This window comes from Ostrinia nubilalis, chromosome 2 (genome assembly GCF_963855985.1).
Source record: "Ostrinia nubilalis chromosome 2, ilOstNubi1.1, whole genome shotgun sequence".
In the NCBI taxonomy this organism is placed as follows: Eukaryota; Metazoa; Arthropoda; class Insecta; order Lepidoptera; family Crambidae; genus Ostrinia; species Ostrinia nubilalis.
The window spans coordinates 4,831,198-4,847,189 of record NC_087089.1 but is presented as its reverse complement, the minus strand read 5'-3'; the positions used below and the strand labels follow the sequence as shown (position 1 = coordinate 4,847,189).

Genomic DNA, 15,992 nt, shown 5'->3' with positions numbered 1-15,992 from the left:
TAGAACACAAGCACGGCACTATGTTACGACCGGCACATGCGGCCGCACTGTGTATTTTCACACGACAGTGGATATCGGAAGAAATTAAATACATTGCGCAGTAGTTGAGCATGACTTAAAGTGGTTGCTAACTAAATCGTCAATGTACAAGTGTGTTAGAATTTTTATCACCACTGATTTCGATATCGCAGTAACTGTTACGGCACTGAATTCGTTCGTAAAAATGTTTAGTTTTTTTTATTTATAAGCAAAATACCAATGGATTTGCAATACTTACATGTAGTAAATGACTCCATTGTTCCTGTAGTTCTTCGTTTCACTTGTTTTATTGCACGTAACGACGCATTATCCAAAATATCGGAGAACATTTCCTTAGTACGACTGAATCGCGACTAACCTAGCTACGCGGCCGATGTTCGTTTCTGGGCATATCGCGGAGACACGCGCCACGCCCCCGTTTCACATCTATTCCCTTCTATGATCTGAGCCTTGACCTAATTCTTATCGGATTCTAATTAGCTCTTCCACTATTCTTTGGAATCTATGTTATTTATTTTCAGGTAAACTATCCCTTATCATTAGACAGGTAAATAAAGGTACACAGGTACAGGGTTAGTTACTAATTAAGCATTTGTACACAAAATAGGGCTCATTTGGCCACACTATTTTACATTAATTGCCTTTATGGCTAATTAAGACTATCAACAATTAAAAGTAAATAACTATAAAGATCTATACATAATTATCTTTCTAATTTACATATTATAAATAAGACTCGACATACATAACTATGCGAAATTATAGGTTTAATCGATATACATAAAACAAAGGGCTATCAAATTATACATTTCTATGGTTTTCTAAAATAAACTATGATTTATACATCTCCAATATCACATACGTCTATTAATTAGTAATTAATTAGAGACTTTACACATTAACTGAGAACTAACTGCGAACCAACAAAGAGAAAGTGGACTGTATTACGAAGTTATCGACATTTAAACTATACAAACTTTATAAAACGAAATAAAAATGAAACAACTATGAAACAAAAACGAAACAATTATTTACAGCTATTTAAGTTTCTATTCGGGGCCGTCCGTCGTGCACATTCTCCCGCCGTGTAGCGCTGGTTGACTCGGCGCTACACCTCACTCGGTGTCACGCCGGTCGATGTGGGCAGCACGACGAGCTTCTTGGTGGGGCGGCGCAGGACTCCGGTGCGGGTGGCGACGTCGGCGGCGCGCACGATGCCATCGCGCCCAGGGTAGACTTGGACGACGCGCCCCCGGGGCCACACGTTGCGTGGCAGGTTGGAGTCGGCGATGAGCACGAGGTCGCCGATGTTGAGCGGTGCTCCGCTCCCGTGCGGCTCCCGCCGGTGTTGGAGCTCCGGCAGGTACTCTCGGACCCAGCGGTCCCAGAACTCGTCGGCTAGCCGCTGAGCTCGCCTCCAGTGGTGGCGGCTGGCGACGTCTGCTTCGGTGAACGTCCCCGGCTGTTGGATGCGGCCCGACCCCCCGAGTAGGAAGTGGTTGGGGGTCAAGGCTTCGGCGTCGTCGGGGTCCACTGACACGTGGGTCAGTGGTCTGCTGTTGACTGTGTATTCTGCCTCGCAAAGCAGAGTGGCGAGCGTCTCTTCGTGGGGGTGACGCTCGCGCAGGACGGTACTGAGGGCGTCCTTGACGGACCGGACGAGGCGTTCCCACGCCCCGCCCATGAACGGTGCGCTCGGCGGTATGTAGCGCCATCTGATGAGGTGGTTGGCGGCCTCCTGCCGGCTCGCCTGGAGGGCGGCCCGCTGGAGCTCGACGTCGGCACCACGCAGGTTGGTGCCGTTGTCCGACCAGATCTCTGATGGTTGCCCTCGGCGCGCCATCATGCGGCGCAGCGCGAGGACGGCGGAGTCGGTGGAGAGTGAGGCCGCGACCTCCAGGTGCACGGCCCGGGTGGTGAGGCATGTGAACAGCGCCACATACCGCTTCTGGTGTTGTCGGCCCACGGTGACTGAGAGCGGCCCGAAATAATCGAGGCCGGTGTAGGTGAAGGGCCGCTGATGGTGAGCGAGGCGTCCCGTCGGGTGGTCGCCTGTCGGTGGTACTGCGGCCACCGCGCGCCGAATTCTGCACTGCTGACAACTTTTGATCACGCTGCGCACGATGGGACGAGCTCGGATCACCCAGAAGCGTTGTCGGATCTCGTTCAGGACTGTCTCCACACCGCCATGGTGTAATTTCTGGTGCGTCCATGCCACGTAAAGTTTGGTGTACTGGTGGTTTCCATCCAGCACAATCGGATGCTTCTGTTCTTCTGTGATGTTTTCTGCGGCCGTGATTCTTGATTTCAGCTTAATCACCGGCTCGCACGGATCGAAGGCCAGCGCGAGTGAGCGCAGCCGGCTGTCATTGGACACTGCTTCTGTCTTCTTTAAAGCTTCTAATTCGGCGCCGAACGCTTCCTGCTGCACGGCGCGCACCCACAGCTCCTCCGCCCACACGATGTGCTCGGCGGCCAACGGCGGTATGACGTCTTCTGTAAGGACGGCTCGGCGCGGCGTGGGCGGCGCGGTCGGCTTGGCGACACGGCGCCACGTCGGGTCGGCTTCGGTGTTTCGAGTTGTCCGCTTGTAACTGTTGACGTTGGCGCTCTGCGGGCGCGCCCGGCGCAGCGGAGCACGGAAGCGGTGTATCGCCTGGAGGACTCTCGCCGTGGCGCGTATCAGGCGCAGCCACGACGAGAACCTGTGTGGTGACGGTAATGCATCGGAGACTCTGGGCTCGACGATGCTCGATGCGACGGAGTGGGTCCTCTCTTCTCCGGTTGGGGCCGCCTGTTCTATTTTCTCGGCCGGCCAGCTGTCAGCAGGCTCATACAGGAACTTCGGTCCCGTGAACCACCGATGATGCTGCGTAAAGTTGACCGGCGCTCCTCTGGTGGCGTCGTCAGCCACATTCTGTTGGGTCGGCACCCACCGCCACTCCTTCGCCTGTGTGTCTTCCTCTATTTCTGCCACTCTGTGTGCGACGAAAGGCTTGAAAGAGCGGGGTCCCGCCCTCAGCCACGCGAGTACGGTTTTCGAGTCGCTCCAAAAGACTCTTCTGTCTGCCTTCAGCTGGTATTCGTCGGCGGCGGTGCGGGCCAGGCGGCAGCCCAGCACGGCGGCCTGCAGCTCGAGCCTTGGGATGGACGTCAGCTTGAGGGGCGCCACGCGCGCCCTGGCGGCGGCAAGCGTCACGTGCACTCTACCGTCTTCGTCTTCAGTGCGCCAGTAGACAGCAGCGGCGTAGGCCTTCTCGCTGGCGTCCACGAAGGTGTGCAGCTCGCGTCGGGTCGCCCGGCTGTAGCCAGGGTGACATCTTGGCAGGTTGACGTCTCGGAGCGCGGCCAGCTGCCGCACCCACTCACTCCAGCCCGTCGACAGCGGCGGTGGTAGGCGGACGTCCCAATCGACGCCTACGCGCCACGCCTCTTGTAGCAGCTGTTTCGCTACGATGGTGATGGGGGAGGCGAGGCCCAGCGGGTCGAACAGTGACATCACTGTCCGCAGAGCCTCCCTCTTCGTCGGAGTTTGCCCGCTGTCGACGTCAGGCACCCGGGCGAAGTTCAGATTAAATCCCAAGGTGTCGCAGGTCGGCCTCCAGGTGAGGCCCAGGACCTTCTCTTCGATGTCTTCAAGTGTGACGTCCCGAGTGGCGGCAGCTTCCGCCCGATGGACTTCTAGTACTTCGGAGCGATTCGAGGCCCACTTGGCCAAATGAAAATTGGCATCCGCGTGCACTGTGCGCACGTCGGTGCTCACTCTAACTGCTTCTTCAACTGTTTCAAAACTCTGGAGATAATCATCCATGTAGTGATGACGCACGATGGCTTCGGCTGCGTCCGGATGGTCGGCCCGATGACGCTCGGCGTTGTGATTCTTGACAAACAACGCCGTGCACGGTGAGCAGGCTGCTCCGAAGATGACCGACTTCATCCGGTACTCTGTGGGCGGTCCCTCCCGCCGGTGTGAGCGCCACAAGAAGCGCAGCGCATCTCTATCTTTCTCGTGAACTTGTATTCGCAGGAACATCTCTTGTATGTCCGCGGCGACGGCGACGGCGTGCTGGCGAAAGCGCATCAGCACCCCCGGCAGCGACTGCAGGAGGTCCGGACCCGACAGCAGGTGGTCGTTCAGGCACGTACCCTTCGTGCGAGCGGCGGCGTCGAAGACTGGCCTCACCTTCCCGGGCTTGGCTGGATGGAGCACCGGGAAGTGAGGCAGGTACCAGATGCGCCCGGTGGTCGATGGTGCGGTGGCGGCTTCCTCTGCGTATCCTTTTTCTATCAGCTGTGTCATCTGCCGCTCGTACGCCGCCCCGAGCTCCGGCTGCTTGTCCAGCTTGCGCTCTGTGCTGTGTAGGCGCGTCAAGGCCTGGTCGTAATTGTTGGGCAGCTCGGGGTGGTCGGTGGCCCAAAGTAGGCCCGTTTCGTAGCCCGCTGTCGGCAGCTTGATGGTTTCACTCTCCAGGATGCGAAGCGCCCGCTCTTCGGGGTCGGCGCGCGTTTTCTTGGGCGTCACGCCCAACGATTCGATTGCGAAATGCTTCTTGATCATTTCTTCTATTCTGTTGTCGCTCTCTTCATTGAGCCTGTATACGTGGTGGACTGTGTGCCCCAGGCTCCGGCTGCTTGAGCCGTGGAGCACCCACCCCAGGGGTGTGCGGGACGCCACCGGTTCTGTTGCGGCGCCACGTCGTACCTCGTTGGCCAGTAGGAGTTCCCAATTGTCCTGCCCGATCAGGATAGTGGGCCGCGCCTCCGCATACCGCACTCGCGTTTCGATATCTTGAAGGTGTTGATATTTTGACAAGTCTCGGTCGATGTGCTGGGCCGCCAGTCGTAAGTTCTTGATAGTGCGGCCTCGCAGGGAGTGCTCTTCATCCTGCCCTCGTAGCACAAGTTTCACTCGTCGCGAGTCGGTACGCGTGACGCGGGCCCCCGCTATAGCTTCTATGCTCAATGGGTCTATGGGTCCTGTAGCGCCCGCGCGCTTAGCCAGGTCTTCGTCTACGAGTGTGACTGTAGAGCCGTCGTCTAATAGTGCGAATGTATCTATATTGGCCTTGGGGCCCACCACTGTCACTGGTAGAATTTTGAGGAAACTTACGGTTGACTTTCCAGATGAATTTGCTGCTGTCACTGTTTCACTCCGGTTGGCTGGCACTTCGGGTCTCTTGAAGTGCAGTAATGGGTGGTGGGTCCTCTCACAGCCGTCCTCTCCACACTGACGGTCTTCACACTTATGCCCCCCTCTCCTGGGGTTCAGGCATCGGAAACATAGTCGATCCGCTTTCGCTATGCTCCATCGTTCACTGTTGTTCGCACGCACAAATTTTCTACACTTGTCGGCGCTATGGTTCGGTAAACTGCACACTGGACACTTTTCGCTTCTATTGTCGCACTTTTTGCTGTCACTCCGACTGTTGTAGGCGCGCTGCGGCCGGTTGCGTGGCGCCGCGCGCTGCTGCTGCTCCTCGGCGCCGCCGACGAGCTCGGGGTCTGCGTACTTCCCGCACGCCTCCGCCTCCCTGGTCACGAAGCGGTGAAGGCGCACGAGGTCCGGCTCCTCTGGCGGCTGGTCCCGGCTGAAGTCGAACCACCGGTACCGCAGCGACGGCGTCAGCTTCTCTGTCACTTGCTTGACCACTTCCGGGTTGTACATGTACTGCGGCTGCTGGAGTGCGCGGAGTGTAGCGACGCTGTTTTTTATTCGACTCGCGAACTGTATTATGTCCCGTGGCGCATCTGTAGGCTTCTGTACGTTGCGAAGTCGTTCGATCTCGGCGAGCGCAATCGTCTCCGGTCTGCCGAATCTTGTCTCGAGTTCGCCGATTATTTCCGCCGGGCTAGTGTTTACTATGAGTAAACTGCTAACCGCTTCCTTGGCTTTTCCTTTCAAAGCCCGTCGCAGGCGGGCTGTATTCTCGATTTCTGTGAAGTATCTCTCTGTTTCTTGATAGCCCGCTCTGAAGGCGAGCCAGTCGAGATGTGAGCCCCCGAAGGGCATCAGTTCTCCGATGAATCGCGGCGTGGCCCCATGTGGGCGCGCGGCCTGCGCGATGGCGGCCGCCAGCTCGTTAAGGTCGAATTGTCCCTCGGACCGATGATACCCCGTTGCTGCTGGCGGCGGCTTCGATGACGACGATTGCTTCAACTGTACGCTGTGCGGCGGCGCCACGCCCGATAGCGGCGCGGCGAGCTGCTGTGCGATCGATACGCCGGTCGGCAGCGCGTGTGGCGCGCCGGGTGGCGGCGGTGGTGCGTGTGACACGCCGGGCGGCGGTGCATGTGGCACGCCGGGCGGCGGTGCTACGCCTGTAGACTGTTGCGGTGCACTGAGCGGCGCGGCGGGCGGTGGCGGCGGCACTGTATTCAGCCACTCGGCCACTCGCGCCTGGCCCAGCGATTCACCCGATGCGACCGACTCGCCGTCCTGGCTGTCCTCCTCCAGGACGGCAAGCCTGGCCTCTTCCAGCTCCAGCTTGAGTCTGGCTATCTTCTGTTTGGAGCGCGCGATCCTTCGCGCACGGTCCGATTTCGTTGACGACGCTCTTGCTGCGTCGTCATGCTGCTGTTGCGACGACGGTGCTGGCGGTGGTGGTGGCGCCTCCGACGGGGAGCCGGGCGGCTCGATATGCCGCACCGGTTCCGGCGCTGACGGCCTCGGGGCCGCCACTGACTGTGACGCGGTCGCGGGAGCGCTCTCCTCAGGGCGCTCCTGTGCCTCGATCGGCTCCGCGGGTCTGCCTCTACTCCGAGTCACCGGCATTTTGCTACGCTCCCCTTGCTTCCGGTTATGAAGCCGATGAAATTTCCCACTCGCTTTTGCTGCCGAAGTGTCCAATCCGGCTCCGAATGGACCAATGTGCCGGACGGTATGGGGTTGCAACCCTGTGCGGACCCTTGATACCGTACGCCGACACGGCGCGATGCGGGGTGCAGCGCGAGCGGGAGAGCGAGACGAAGGGGGCGGGGAGCGCAGAAATAATAACTCGGTTGTGGTTGAGACTGTGACCGGTTCCTCGGAGCAGTGGCGAGAGCTTGGTGTTGTAGCTTGTTGAGGAGAAAACGCGGAACTGACTGGGTCCGGATGGCACCCCGATATTTATTTACTTTCATTAGAGTGAGAAAACCTAGCTGCCTCTCGCTCTAATGAAACAGCAAATCTATTGCCCTCTCTTTCTAATTTAGACCCCCCCTGGGCGGCAATACCGTATAGAGAGCCTGTTTTTTATCTATTCGGTGACCTATTTTTTAACTATGACCTTGACCTAATTCTTATCGGATTCTAATTAGCTCTTCCACTATTCTTTGGAATCTATGTTATTTATTTTCAGGTAAACTATCCCTTATCATTAGACAGGTAAATAAAGGTACACAGGTACAGGGTTAGTTACTAATTAAGCATTTGTACACAAAATAGGGCTCATTTGGCCACACTATTTTACATTAATTGCCTTTATGGCTAATTAAGACTATCACCAATTAAAAGTAAATAACTATAAAGATCTATACATAATTATCTTTCTAATTTACATATTATAAATAAGACTCGACATACATAACTATGCGAAATTATAGTGTAACGCTTCGTTACACTATTCTTAAAAACTAAAATCGAAATTATTAAAAACAATAAAGAAAACAATAATATACAATTAAATCAGAAAAATACTAACATTTAATAAATTATAATATTTATAGAAAGAACTGTTTTTGTAAGCAAACTGCGCGATACCATTGTTATTATATCTTTGGAGCGAACGAACGAACGCCGAATGATTCAAGGCGCGGCGAATGCTCGCAGCGATCGCGAATCCATCACTGTGTCTCGCGAAACATCCGTACGCAGACACGTACCACTTTAACTGCAGATTTTTTAAATATAAGGTTTACGAACTCGTGAAGTTTTTACACCTCAGAATCTAATTAAGTCTGTGTACGTCACCCCGATAACGGGTAAGTGTTGCAAATTAATACATGATAATAGTACTTAGTGCTTGGTAAATTTATTGATCACCTACCTGCCAAAAAATAATTAAATGTACTTCCTATGTATGCACTACATTTAAGTATTTGAAAAGTACATAATAATATCTTAAGGTTTTAGAAAGCAGAATGTTTAATAATAAAATAATAGTCGTTTTTACTTCAATATGATAAATACAAAAGTAAATGTCATGCATACATGACCTTACATGACCTTCAACGGTCGTTGTTAATTATTATGTTAGGAAATTTATCTTTGATTAGATTAAGCTTATTGTAGTAATATTACTATAGTAATGCACTTAGAACTGTAATTCATTAGTGGTAATTTTGTAAGATGTTTGTGACTATTTAATTACATGTTCATTATTTAGTACAAACATCGCATTGTTCTAGTCTAAGGATGATTGTGTATAACTGCCACATCATTAATCACTATTTATTGCCATAATCATTACCATATCCGCTTCTTCTTCTGATCCGCTTGTCTTCACTTCCGGTTGATGTGGCAGTCACACAAATGAAATCAGACTTTTTAAGAAGTGTCCGATTTCCGGAATTCCAGGGATCCAGTACCGGATTTCGATTGCTGCTCCCGGCTCACTCTCCATAATCAGGCTTACGGCGGAGGTGATTGCTGCATTTTTGTCGTCGGACTACCCTACGATATCACAACTTCGTGACCCCAACTTCGTGTCAACGCTTCTCCACGGATAAAAGGGCAGTGGTTTTGATTGAGCTTAAGACTGGTGATTCTTCGCGTTGCAATTGTTTATCCACTCCCTGAAGAGTCGTAATTAAACCTTTTTGTTAAATTTAAAATTACTTTTTCATTTCTATAATTTTTATACCTCCCATCTAAAATGGTACGGTACATTGGCGCCCAATAACGAGTATAATTGCAACCGAAGTGTCACTTGTTTTTTTAGCAATTAATAGTTTTTTTCTGGTGTTGGCTTAAACCTAGTATAAGACTGATTATGCTATTAATATGTGTTATCTATGTGTGGTTTTCTGTATGAAACGTCAAATTATTAAAAAAAAAAAAAAAACAATAATGTATATTGTAAGTGGTTCAGAACCTCTTTAATTAAATATTAAAACCACACATTGTATGACAGGTACTTTCACCGAATTAGTACCTTGCTTAAAAATCATTAGTACCTACTTAGAGTAGTTAGATAATTATTACTAGCATTATATAATTTTGCAACACATACCCTTCTTATTTAAGGAAGATGTCGTACCCAATTAAATTCCTTTCTTTACAAAAGACTGAATTAGAGTATGAGGTGGAACTTCGAGGTGGTTCATCTGGCTCAGTTCAAGAGTTACGCAAACAAATTGTAAAGTTTTCCCAACTAAATTCATCGGAGGACATATCTGAATCATATTTAGAACCAAGTGATGATCTGAAACAAGTTAAGGAATCGCTGCTAAAAGCACATAACCTCTTGCTTAACTTAAAATCTAAATTTGAAAAAAATTTGTTTACTAGAACTGAAGCCTTACTAAATCATCTTTATCATCGTATAAACAGGATAAACAATACAACCGAAGTAGCTGATATTTACAAGGTTTGCGTAACTAATTTTAATTCTTATTACAAAGAACTAAATACATTGAGACCTGCTTCCAGTTCACAAACTAAAGCTACCACCACATCGTGCTCTGACACTGTTGCAGAACAAACTACAATTTCTGTTTCTTGCGGTGAACGTAGCTTATCGGCCGATATCGGAAAACTTAAATATTCAGGCAACAGTTGCGTTCATTCGTTCATACTAAAGGTTGAGGAATTTGTCCAGTCTCGTGGTATATCGTTTGAGAAGATACTCTCGTTGGCTTATGAAATTTTTACAGGTGACGCTCTACACTGGTATCGTTACAATAAAGATAAAGTGAATTCATGGCAAGATCTTTGTATTCTACTCAAACAGGATTTTAGCGCAAGTGATTATGATTACAGACTCGCTGCAGAAATAAGATCCCGTACTCAAGGTGAACAAGAAAATATCACGATATACATATCAATCATGCATGGACTATTTTCAAGACTCAGCAAACCTTTCTCGGAAGAGGAAAAGTTAGAAATTCTTCTCCATAATATTCGTCCTTGCTATGCTAGTACGTTAGCTGCTACACCAAATATTAGGAGCATAGACTCCCTGGTGTCAGCCTGCCGTAACTATGAACATGTCTTAGCTAGATTCTCTCACTTTCATGAGCCACCTAGAGTTTCTACTACCACATTAGCTCCCGAGTTTGCTTACAAGAATAAATTCTATGTAAATAGTAATTACAAAAGTGAATTTAAGGGTGAATTTAAAAATAAAACAGAGAACAATAAACAAAACACAAATCAAAAAGAGTTCAAACAAAATAAAAGTGAGTTTGTTAACGCTGTTGATAGATCTTCCTCTGAATACATATTCTGTCCCAGATGTAAAACTAATGACCACTCTCTAAAGAATTGTAAAGAAGAGCGAAAAATCTTTTGTTTTAAGTGTGGAGAGAAGGACTGTCGCACCCCCGAATGCCCTAAATGTAATCCCGTCGATAATCAAAAAAACTAAACGACGTGGATTGCGTGGACAGTGTTTCTAGACACACTTACTCTAACAAAAATTTCAACCCTGGGGACTGGAATCGGTGGTTGAATTTTGTATCTTCGTTTTCTACTTACAACGCGGTCTCGTCAATCCACGTAAATAATGCAAAAAATATGTCCCGACCCTATGTTTCTGTTACAATTAGTAACAATTCTGTTATTGGACTACTTAACACTGGGTCCTCTACCACTATATTGGGTAATGGTGCCCATGTATTCTTTTTAAAATCAGGTTTTAAGCTACACGAATCTGATACCTTTCAGTTTATTGCAGCGGGTGGCGAAAAATTGAACTCAATAGGAACTCTATACCTCCCAATTACCTTTTATGAGCAAACACACATACTGAAAATATATGTGGTTCCGGACTTAAAACACCAACTTATATTAGGTATGGACTTTTGGAGGACGTTTGGTCTTTTTCCTAAACACCTCGACAGTATAGTATACTACAAGGACTCAGACGGTATCTTCACTACTGAACTTCAGTCTGAACCTGAAAACCTATGTTCGTACGTTCACCTCACACCGGAACAAAAATCTACAGCAGACTATATGACATCACTTTTCCGCGAGATATCATATGAAGAGCGTGGCTTAGGCCGTACTACTTTAATAACACATCCAATTGACACTGGGGATGCAACCCCCATTCGCCAGCGCTATTACAGGATGTCACCAGAAAAACAACGCATTTTGGTCGAACAACTTGACGAAATGCTTAAAGATGACGTCGTAGAACCATGCGAGAGTCCGTGGTCATCCCCAGTTCTATTAACTCCGAAAAAAAATGGAGAAATGCGGTTTTGCCTCGACAGTAGGAAATTAAATGCTATAACTAAAAAAGATGCATATAGCCTACCCTATATTGCAGAAATTCTTGACAACCTACGCGACGCAAAATATTTATCTAGCTTAGACCTCTCAAAATCTTTTTGGCAGATTCTGATTCGAGAGGAAGACAGACAAAAGACGGCTTTTTATATTCCTTCACGCGGTACCTATCAATTCAAATCCATGGCTTTTGGTCTCACTAACGCTCCAGCCACCCAACAAAGATTAGTAGACAAACTATTCTACGGGCCAGAATTTGAGCATAGGGTATTCGTATTTATCGATGACGTCATTGTTGTATCTAATAGTTTTGAACAACACATATCTCTCTTAACTCGTGTTTTTGAAAAGCTTAAGATGGCTAACCTCACAATAAACCTTCGAAAAAGCCATTTTTTTAGAAATCAACTTAAATACTTGGGCTACATTGTCGACTCTAATGGCTTGCAGGCGGATCCTGATAAAGTCGAGTCGATAGTTAACTATCCTACTCCCACAAACCGCAAAGAAGTTAGGCGTTTCTTAGGTACTGCCTCCTGGTACAGAAGGTTTATTCCGAATTTCAGTACCTTGGCAAGCCCGTTGAATAAACTCACGACACAAGGCAAAAACGCCCCTCCTTTTATTTGGTCTACAGAAGCCGACCTGGCTTTTAACAAGTTAAAAAAATGTTTGTCAACTACACCAATTCTTTCTTGCCCAGACTATACAAAATCTTTTGAAGTGCATACTGATGCGAGTGATTACGGAATTGGAGCAGTTCTCACTCAAACTCTGGACGGGAAGGAAAGGGTAATTGCTTACATGAGTAAGTCTCTTTCACAACCCGAACGAAATTATAGTGCAACAGAACGCGAAGCATTAGCCGTACTCACTGCAATCGAACATTGGCGTTGCTATTTGGAAAATGGTCTTAAATTCACAGTTTACACAGACCATTCTTCCCTTAAGTGGTTCCTCAACCTTAATAACCCAACTGGAAGATTAGCTCGATGGGGAGTACGACTATCAGCCTATAATTTCGATATAAAACACCGGAAAGGGACAGAGAATCTAGTTCCAGATAGTCTGTCACGCGCAGTTCCGATTACAACTATTGACACAGTATGCGACACCAATAAAACAAGTGATCCCTGGTTTTTGAATATATTAAATGGTTGTAAGACATCACCAACATCATTTTTAAACTATCAAGTTAAAAATGGAAAATTATTTCGATTTTTTAAGTCGCTTAATCCACTCACTCGAGAGTTCGAGTGGAAAGAAGTTGTTCCGTTAGAAGATAGAAATACCATAATAGCTAAAAACCATTCTGAACCTACCTCTGGCCATTTTGGCATTTATAAAACACACAAACGTCTTAGCTTACGATATTTTTGGCCTAATATGCATCAAGATGTTGTAAGTTTCGTGTCTAATTGTGATACTTGTCTCGCTCACAAACACCCTAATCACTCCACACTGGGTACAATGGGTAGACCCAAGGACTGTAATCGACCTTTCCAAATGTTGAGCATAGACTTGGTAGGTCCCTTACCCGTGTCTAGGAAGCAAAACACATTTTTGTTAGTGATTAACTGTTGCTTCTCTAAATATTGCCTGTTATTCCCCATCCGTCGTGCGACATCCGAAATTATCGCAAAAATAATCGAGGAACATGTTTTTCTTATTCACGGAATACCTAGTACCATTCTGATGGACAACGGGCGACAGTTTGTGAGCGTTACAATGAAAAAACTATTTGAAACCTACAATATCCCAAATGTTTTTTATACTCCTCTATATACCCCACAAATAAATACCGTAGAACGCTACAATAAAACCATCATAACAGCAATATCTACGTTTATTGATGCAGATCATAGGGTTTGGGACACTAACATTCCAAAAATTCAATTTGCTCTTAATTCGGCTGTTAACGAAGTGACTGGATTCACACCATCGTTTTTAGTTTTTGGCCGTGAACTTGTAAGTTGTGGTTCCCACTATGTTGACGCAGACTTGGAGAACCATATAGTTTTCACGCCACGTGATAGCTATGCGGAAAACATAGGAGTGCTGCAAAAACTTTTCGATAAAGTGCAGCTCTCACTAATTAAGGCACATTCTCGAAATAGCACTACTTACGATCTTCGCCGCAAAAATGTAGAATTTAATGTTGGTGACATTGTTTGGAAAAGAACGTTTTATCAAAGCGATAAAGACAATAAATTTTCAAAAAAACTAGCTCCTAAATTTATTAAATGTCGTATAATAGCAAAGAAATCGAAATTAGTCTATGATCTTCAAGATATGACAGGTCACAATATAGGGACTTGGCACGTTAAAGATTTTAAGCTAACCTAGTAGTTAGCTGGATTTTCTAAGAAAAATCCTAACCTAAAAAGGGGGGTATGTAACGCTTCGTTACACTATTCTTAAAAACTAAAATCGAAATTATTAAAAACAATAAAGAAAACAATAATATACAATTAAATCAGAAAAATACTAACATTTAATAAATTATAATATTTATAGAAAGAACTGTTTTTGTAAGCAAACTGCGCGATACCATTGTTATTATATCTTTGGAGCGAACGAACGAACGCCGAATGATTCAAGGCGCGGCGAATGCTCGCAGCGATCGCGAATCCATCACTGTGTCTCGCGAAACATCCGTACGCAGACACGTACCACTTTAACTGCAGATTTTTTAAATATAAGGTTTACGAACTCGTGAAGTTTTTACACCTCAGAATCTAATTAAGTCTGTGTACGTCACCCCGATAACGGGTAAGTGTTGCAAATTAATACATGATAATAGTACTTAGTGCTTGGTAAATTTATTGATCACCTACCTGCCAAAAAATAATTAAATGTACTTCCTATGTATGCACTACATTTAAGTATTTGAAAAGTACATAATAATATCTTAAGGTTTTAGAAAGCAGAATGTTTAATAATAAAATAATAGTCGTTTTTACTTCAATATGATAAATACAAAAGTAAATGTCATGCATACATGACCTTACATGACCTTCAACGGTCGTTGTTAATTATTATGTTAGGAAATTTATCTTTGATTAGATTAAGCTTATTGTAGTAATATTACTATAGTAATGCACTTAGAACTGTAATTCATTAGTGGTAATTTTGTAAGATGTTTGTGACTATTTAATTACATGTTCATTATTTAGTACAAACATCGCATTGTTCTAGTCTAAGGATGATTGTGTATAACTGCCACATCATTAATCACTATTTATTGCCATAATCATTACCATATCCGCTTCTTCTTCTGATCCGCTTGTCTTCACTTCCGGTTGATGTGGCAGTCACACAAATGAAATCAGACTTTTTAAGAAGTGTCCGATTTCCGGAATTCCAGGGATCCAGTACCGGATTTCGATTGCTGCTCCCGGCTCACTCTCCATAATCAGGCTTACGGCGGAGGTGATTGCTGCATTTTTGTCGTCGGACTACCCTACGATATCACAACTTCGTGACCCCAACTTCGTGTCAACGCTTCTCCACGGATAAAAGGGCAGTGGTTTTGATTGAGCTTAAGACTGGTGATTCTTCGCGTTGCAATTGTTTATCCACTCCCTGAAGAGTCGTAATTAAACCTTTTTGTTAAATTTAAAATTACTTTTTCATTTCTATAATTTTTATACCTCCCATCTAAAATGGTACGGTACAATAGGTTTAATCGATATACATAAAACAAAGGGCTATCAAATTATACATTTCTATGGTTTTCTAAAATAAACTATGATTTATACATCTCCAATATCACATACGTCTATTAATTAGTAATTAATTAGAGACTTTACACATTAACTGAGAACTAACTGCGAACCAACAAAGAGAAAGTGGACTGTATTACGAAGTTATCGACATTTAAACTATACAAACTTTATAAAACGAAATAAAAATGAAACAACTATGAAACAAAAACGAAACAATTATTTACAGCTATTTAAGTTTCTATTCGGGGCCGTCCGTCGTGCACAGACATGTTCCAGGGTTTCTGAACTCTCTGCCCTACAGGTTACATTTTGTAAGTTTCTTTGAGAAGAGTCTTATCATGATTCTTTTGATTCCTTTATAGAGGAAGTGTGTATGTGAATCAAAGGCACAGATTCGCAATTAATTAATTACGACTTCATAATATTACAAGCCGACATAAAACCCCTATAAACGGCTCCTGATGTCCCACATTTAGGTATTTCCCCCTTCATTTAATTCCATTAATTAGCGACTGATTTATTGACATCAAGATTATAAAAATGCAAACGTTGAAGATAAACAGAGAAATAAATTAACGCTTCGTGCTATAAAAGAATCAGATAACGAATTCCGAGACAGAGGATCTTTATCTTAAACAACCCTTAATAATATAAATAACTGTACCCGCGATTTCGTACGCGTGAAAAAAGTTTGAATAATATTTTCCATTTTTGCAAATTTTTCTTGTGATGTTATTATAACCTAAAGCCTTTCTCTACAAATGGGTTATCCAATAGTCTTTAGTAAC

The 15,992-nt window shown here is 45.8% G+C and overlaps 1 protein-coding gene and 2 long non-coding RNA genes across 3 annotated transcripts; 2 read left to right on the top strand and 1 right to left on the bottom strand.

The window, feature by feature from the left end:
* Positions 1–1,147: 1,147 nt before the first annotated feature.
* Positions 1,148–6,811, bottom strand: LOC135078268 (uncharacterized). The gene has a single exon (XM_063972869.1). The coding sequence runs from the start codon at positions 6,809–6,811 to the stop codon at positions 1,148–1,150; it is 5,664 nt and encodes a 1,887-aa protein (XP_063828939.1).
* Positions 6,812–7,626: 815 nt separating this feature from the next.
* On the top strand, positions 7,627–8,853 carry LOC135086193 (uncharacterized). Its single transcript, XR_010260320.1, has 2 exons — positions 7,627–8,001; positions 8,597–8,853. It is a non-coding gene; the product is annotated as an uncharacterized LOC135086193 (long non-coding RNA).
* A 4,612-nt stretch (positions 8,854–13,465) lies between these two features.
* LOC135086185 (uncharacterized) lies at positions 13,466–15,100 on the top strand. The gene is made up of 2 exons (XR_010260318.1): positions 13,466–14,248; positions 14,844–15,100. It is a non-coding gene; the product is annotated as an uncharacterized LOC135086185 (long non-coding RNA).
* Positions 15,101–15,992: the final 892 nt, after the last annotated feature.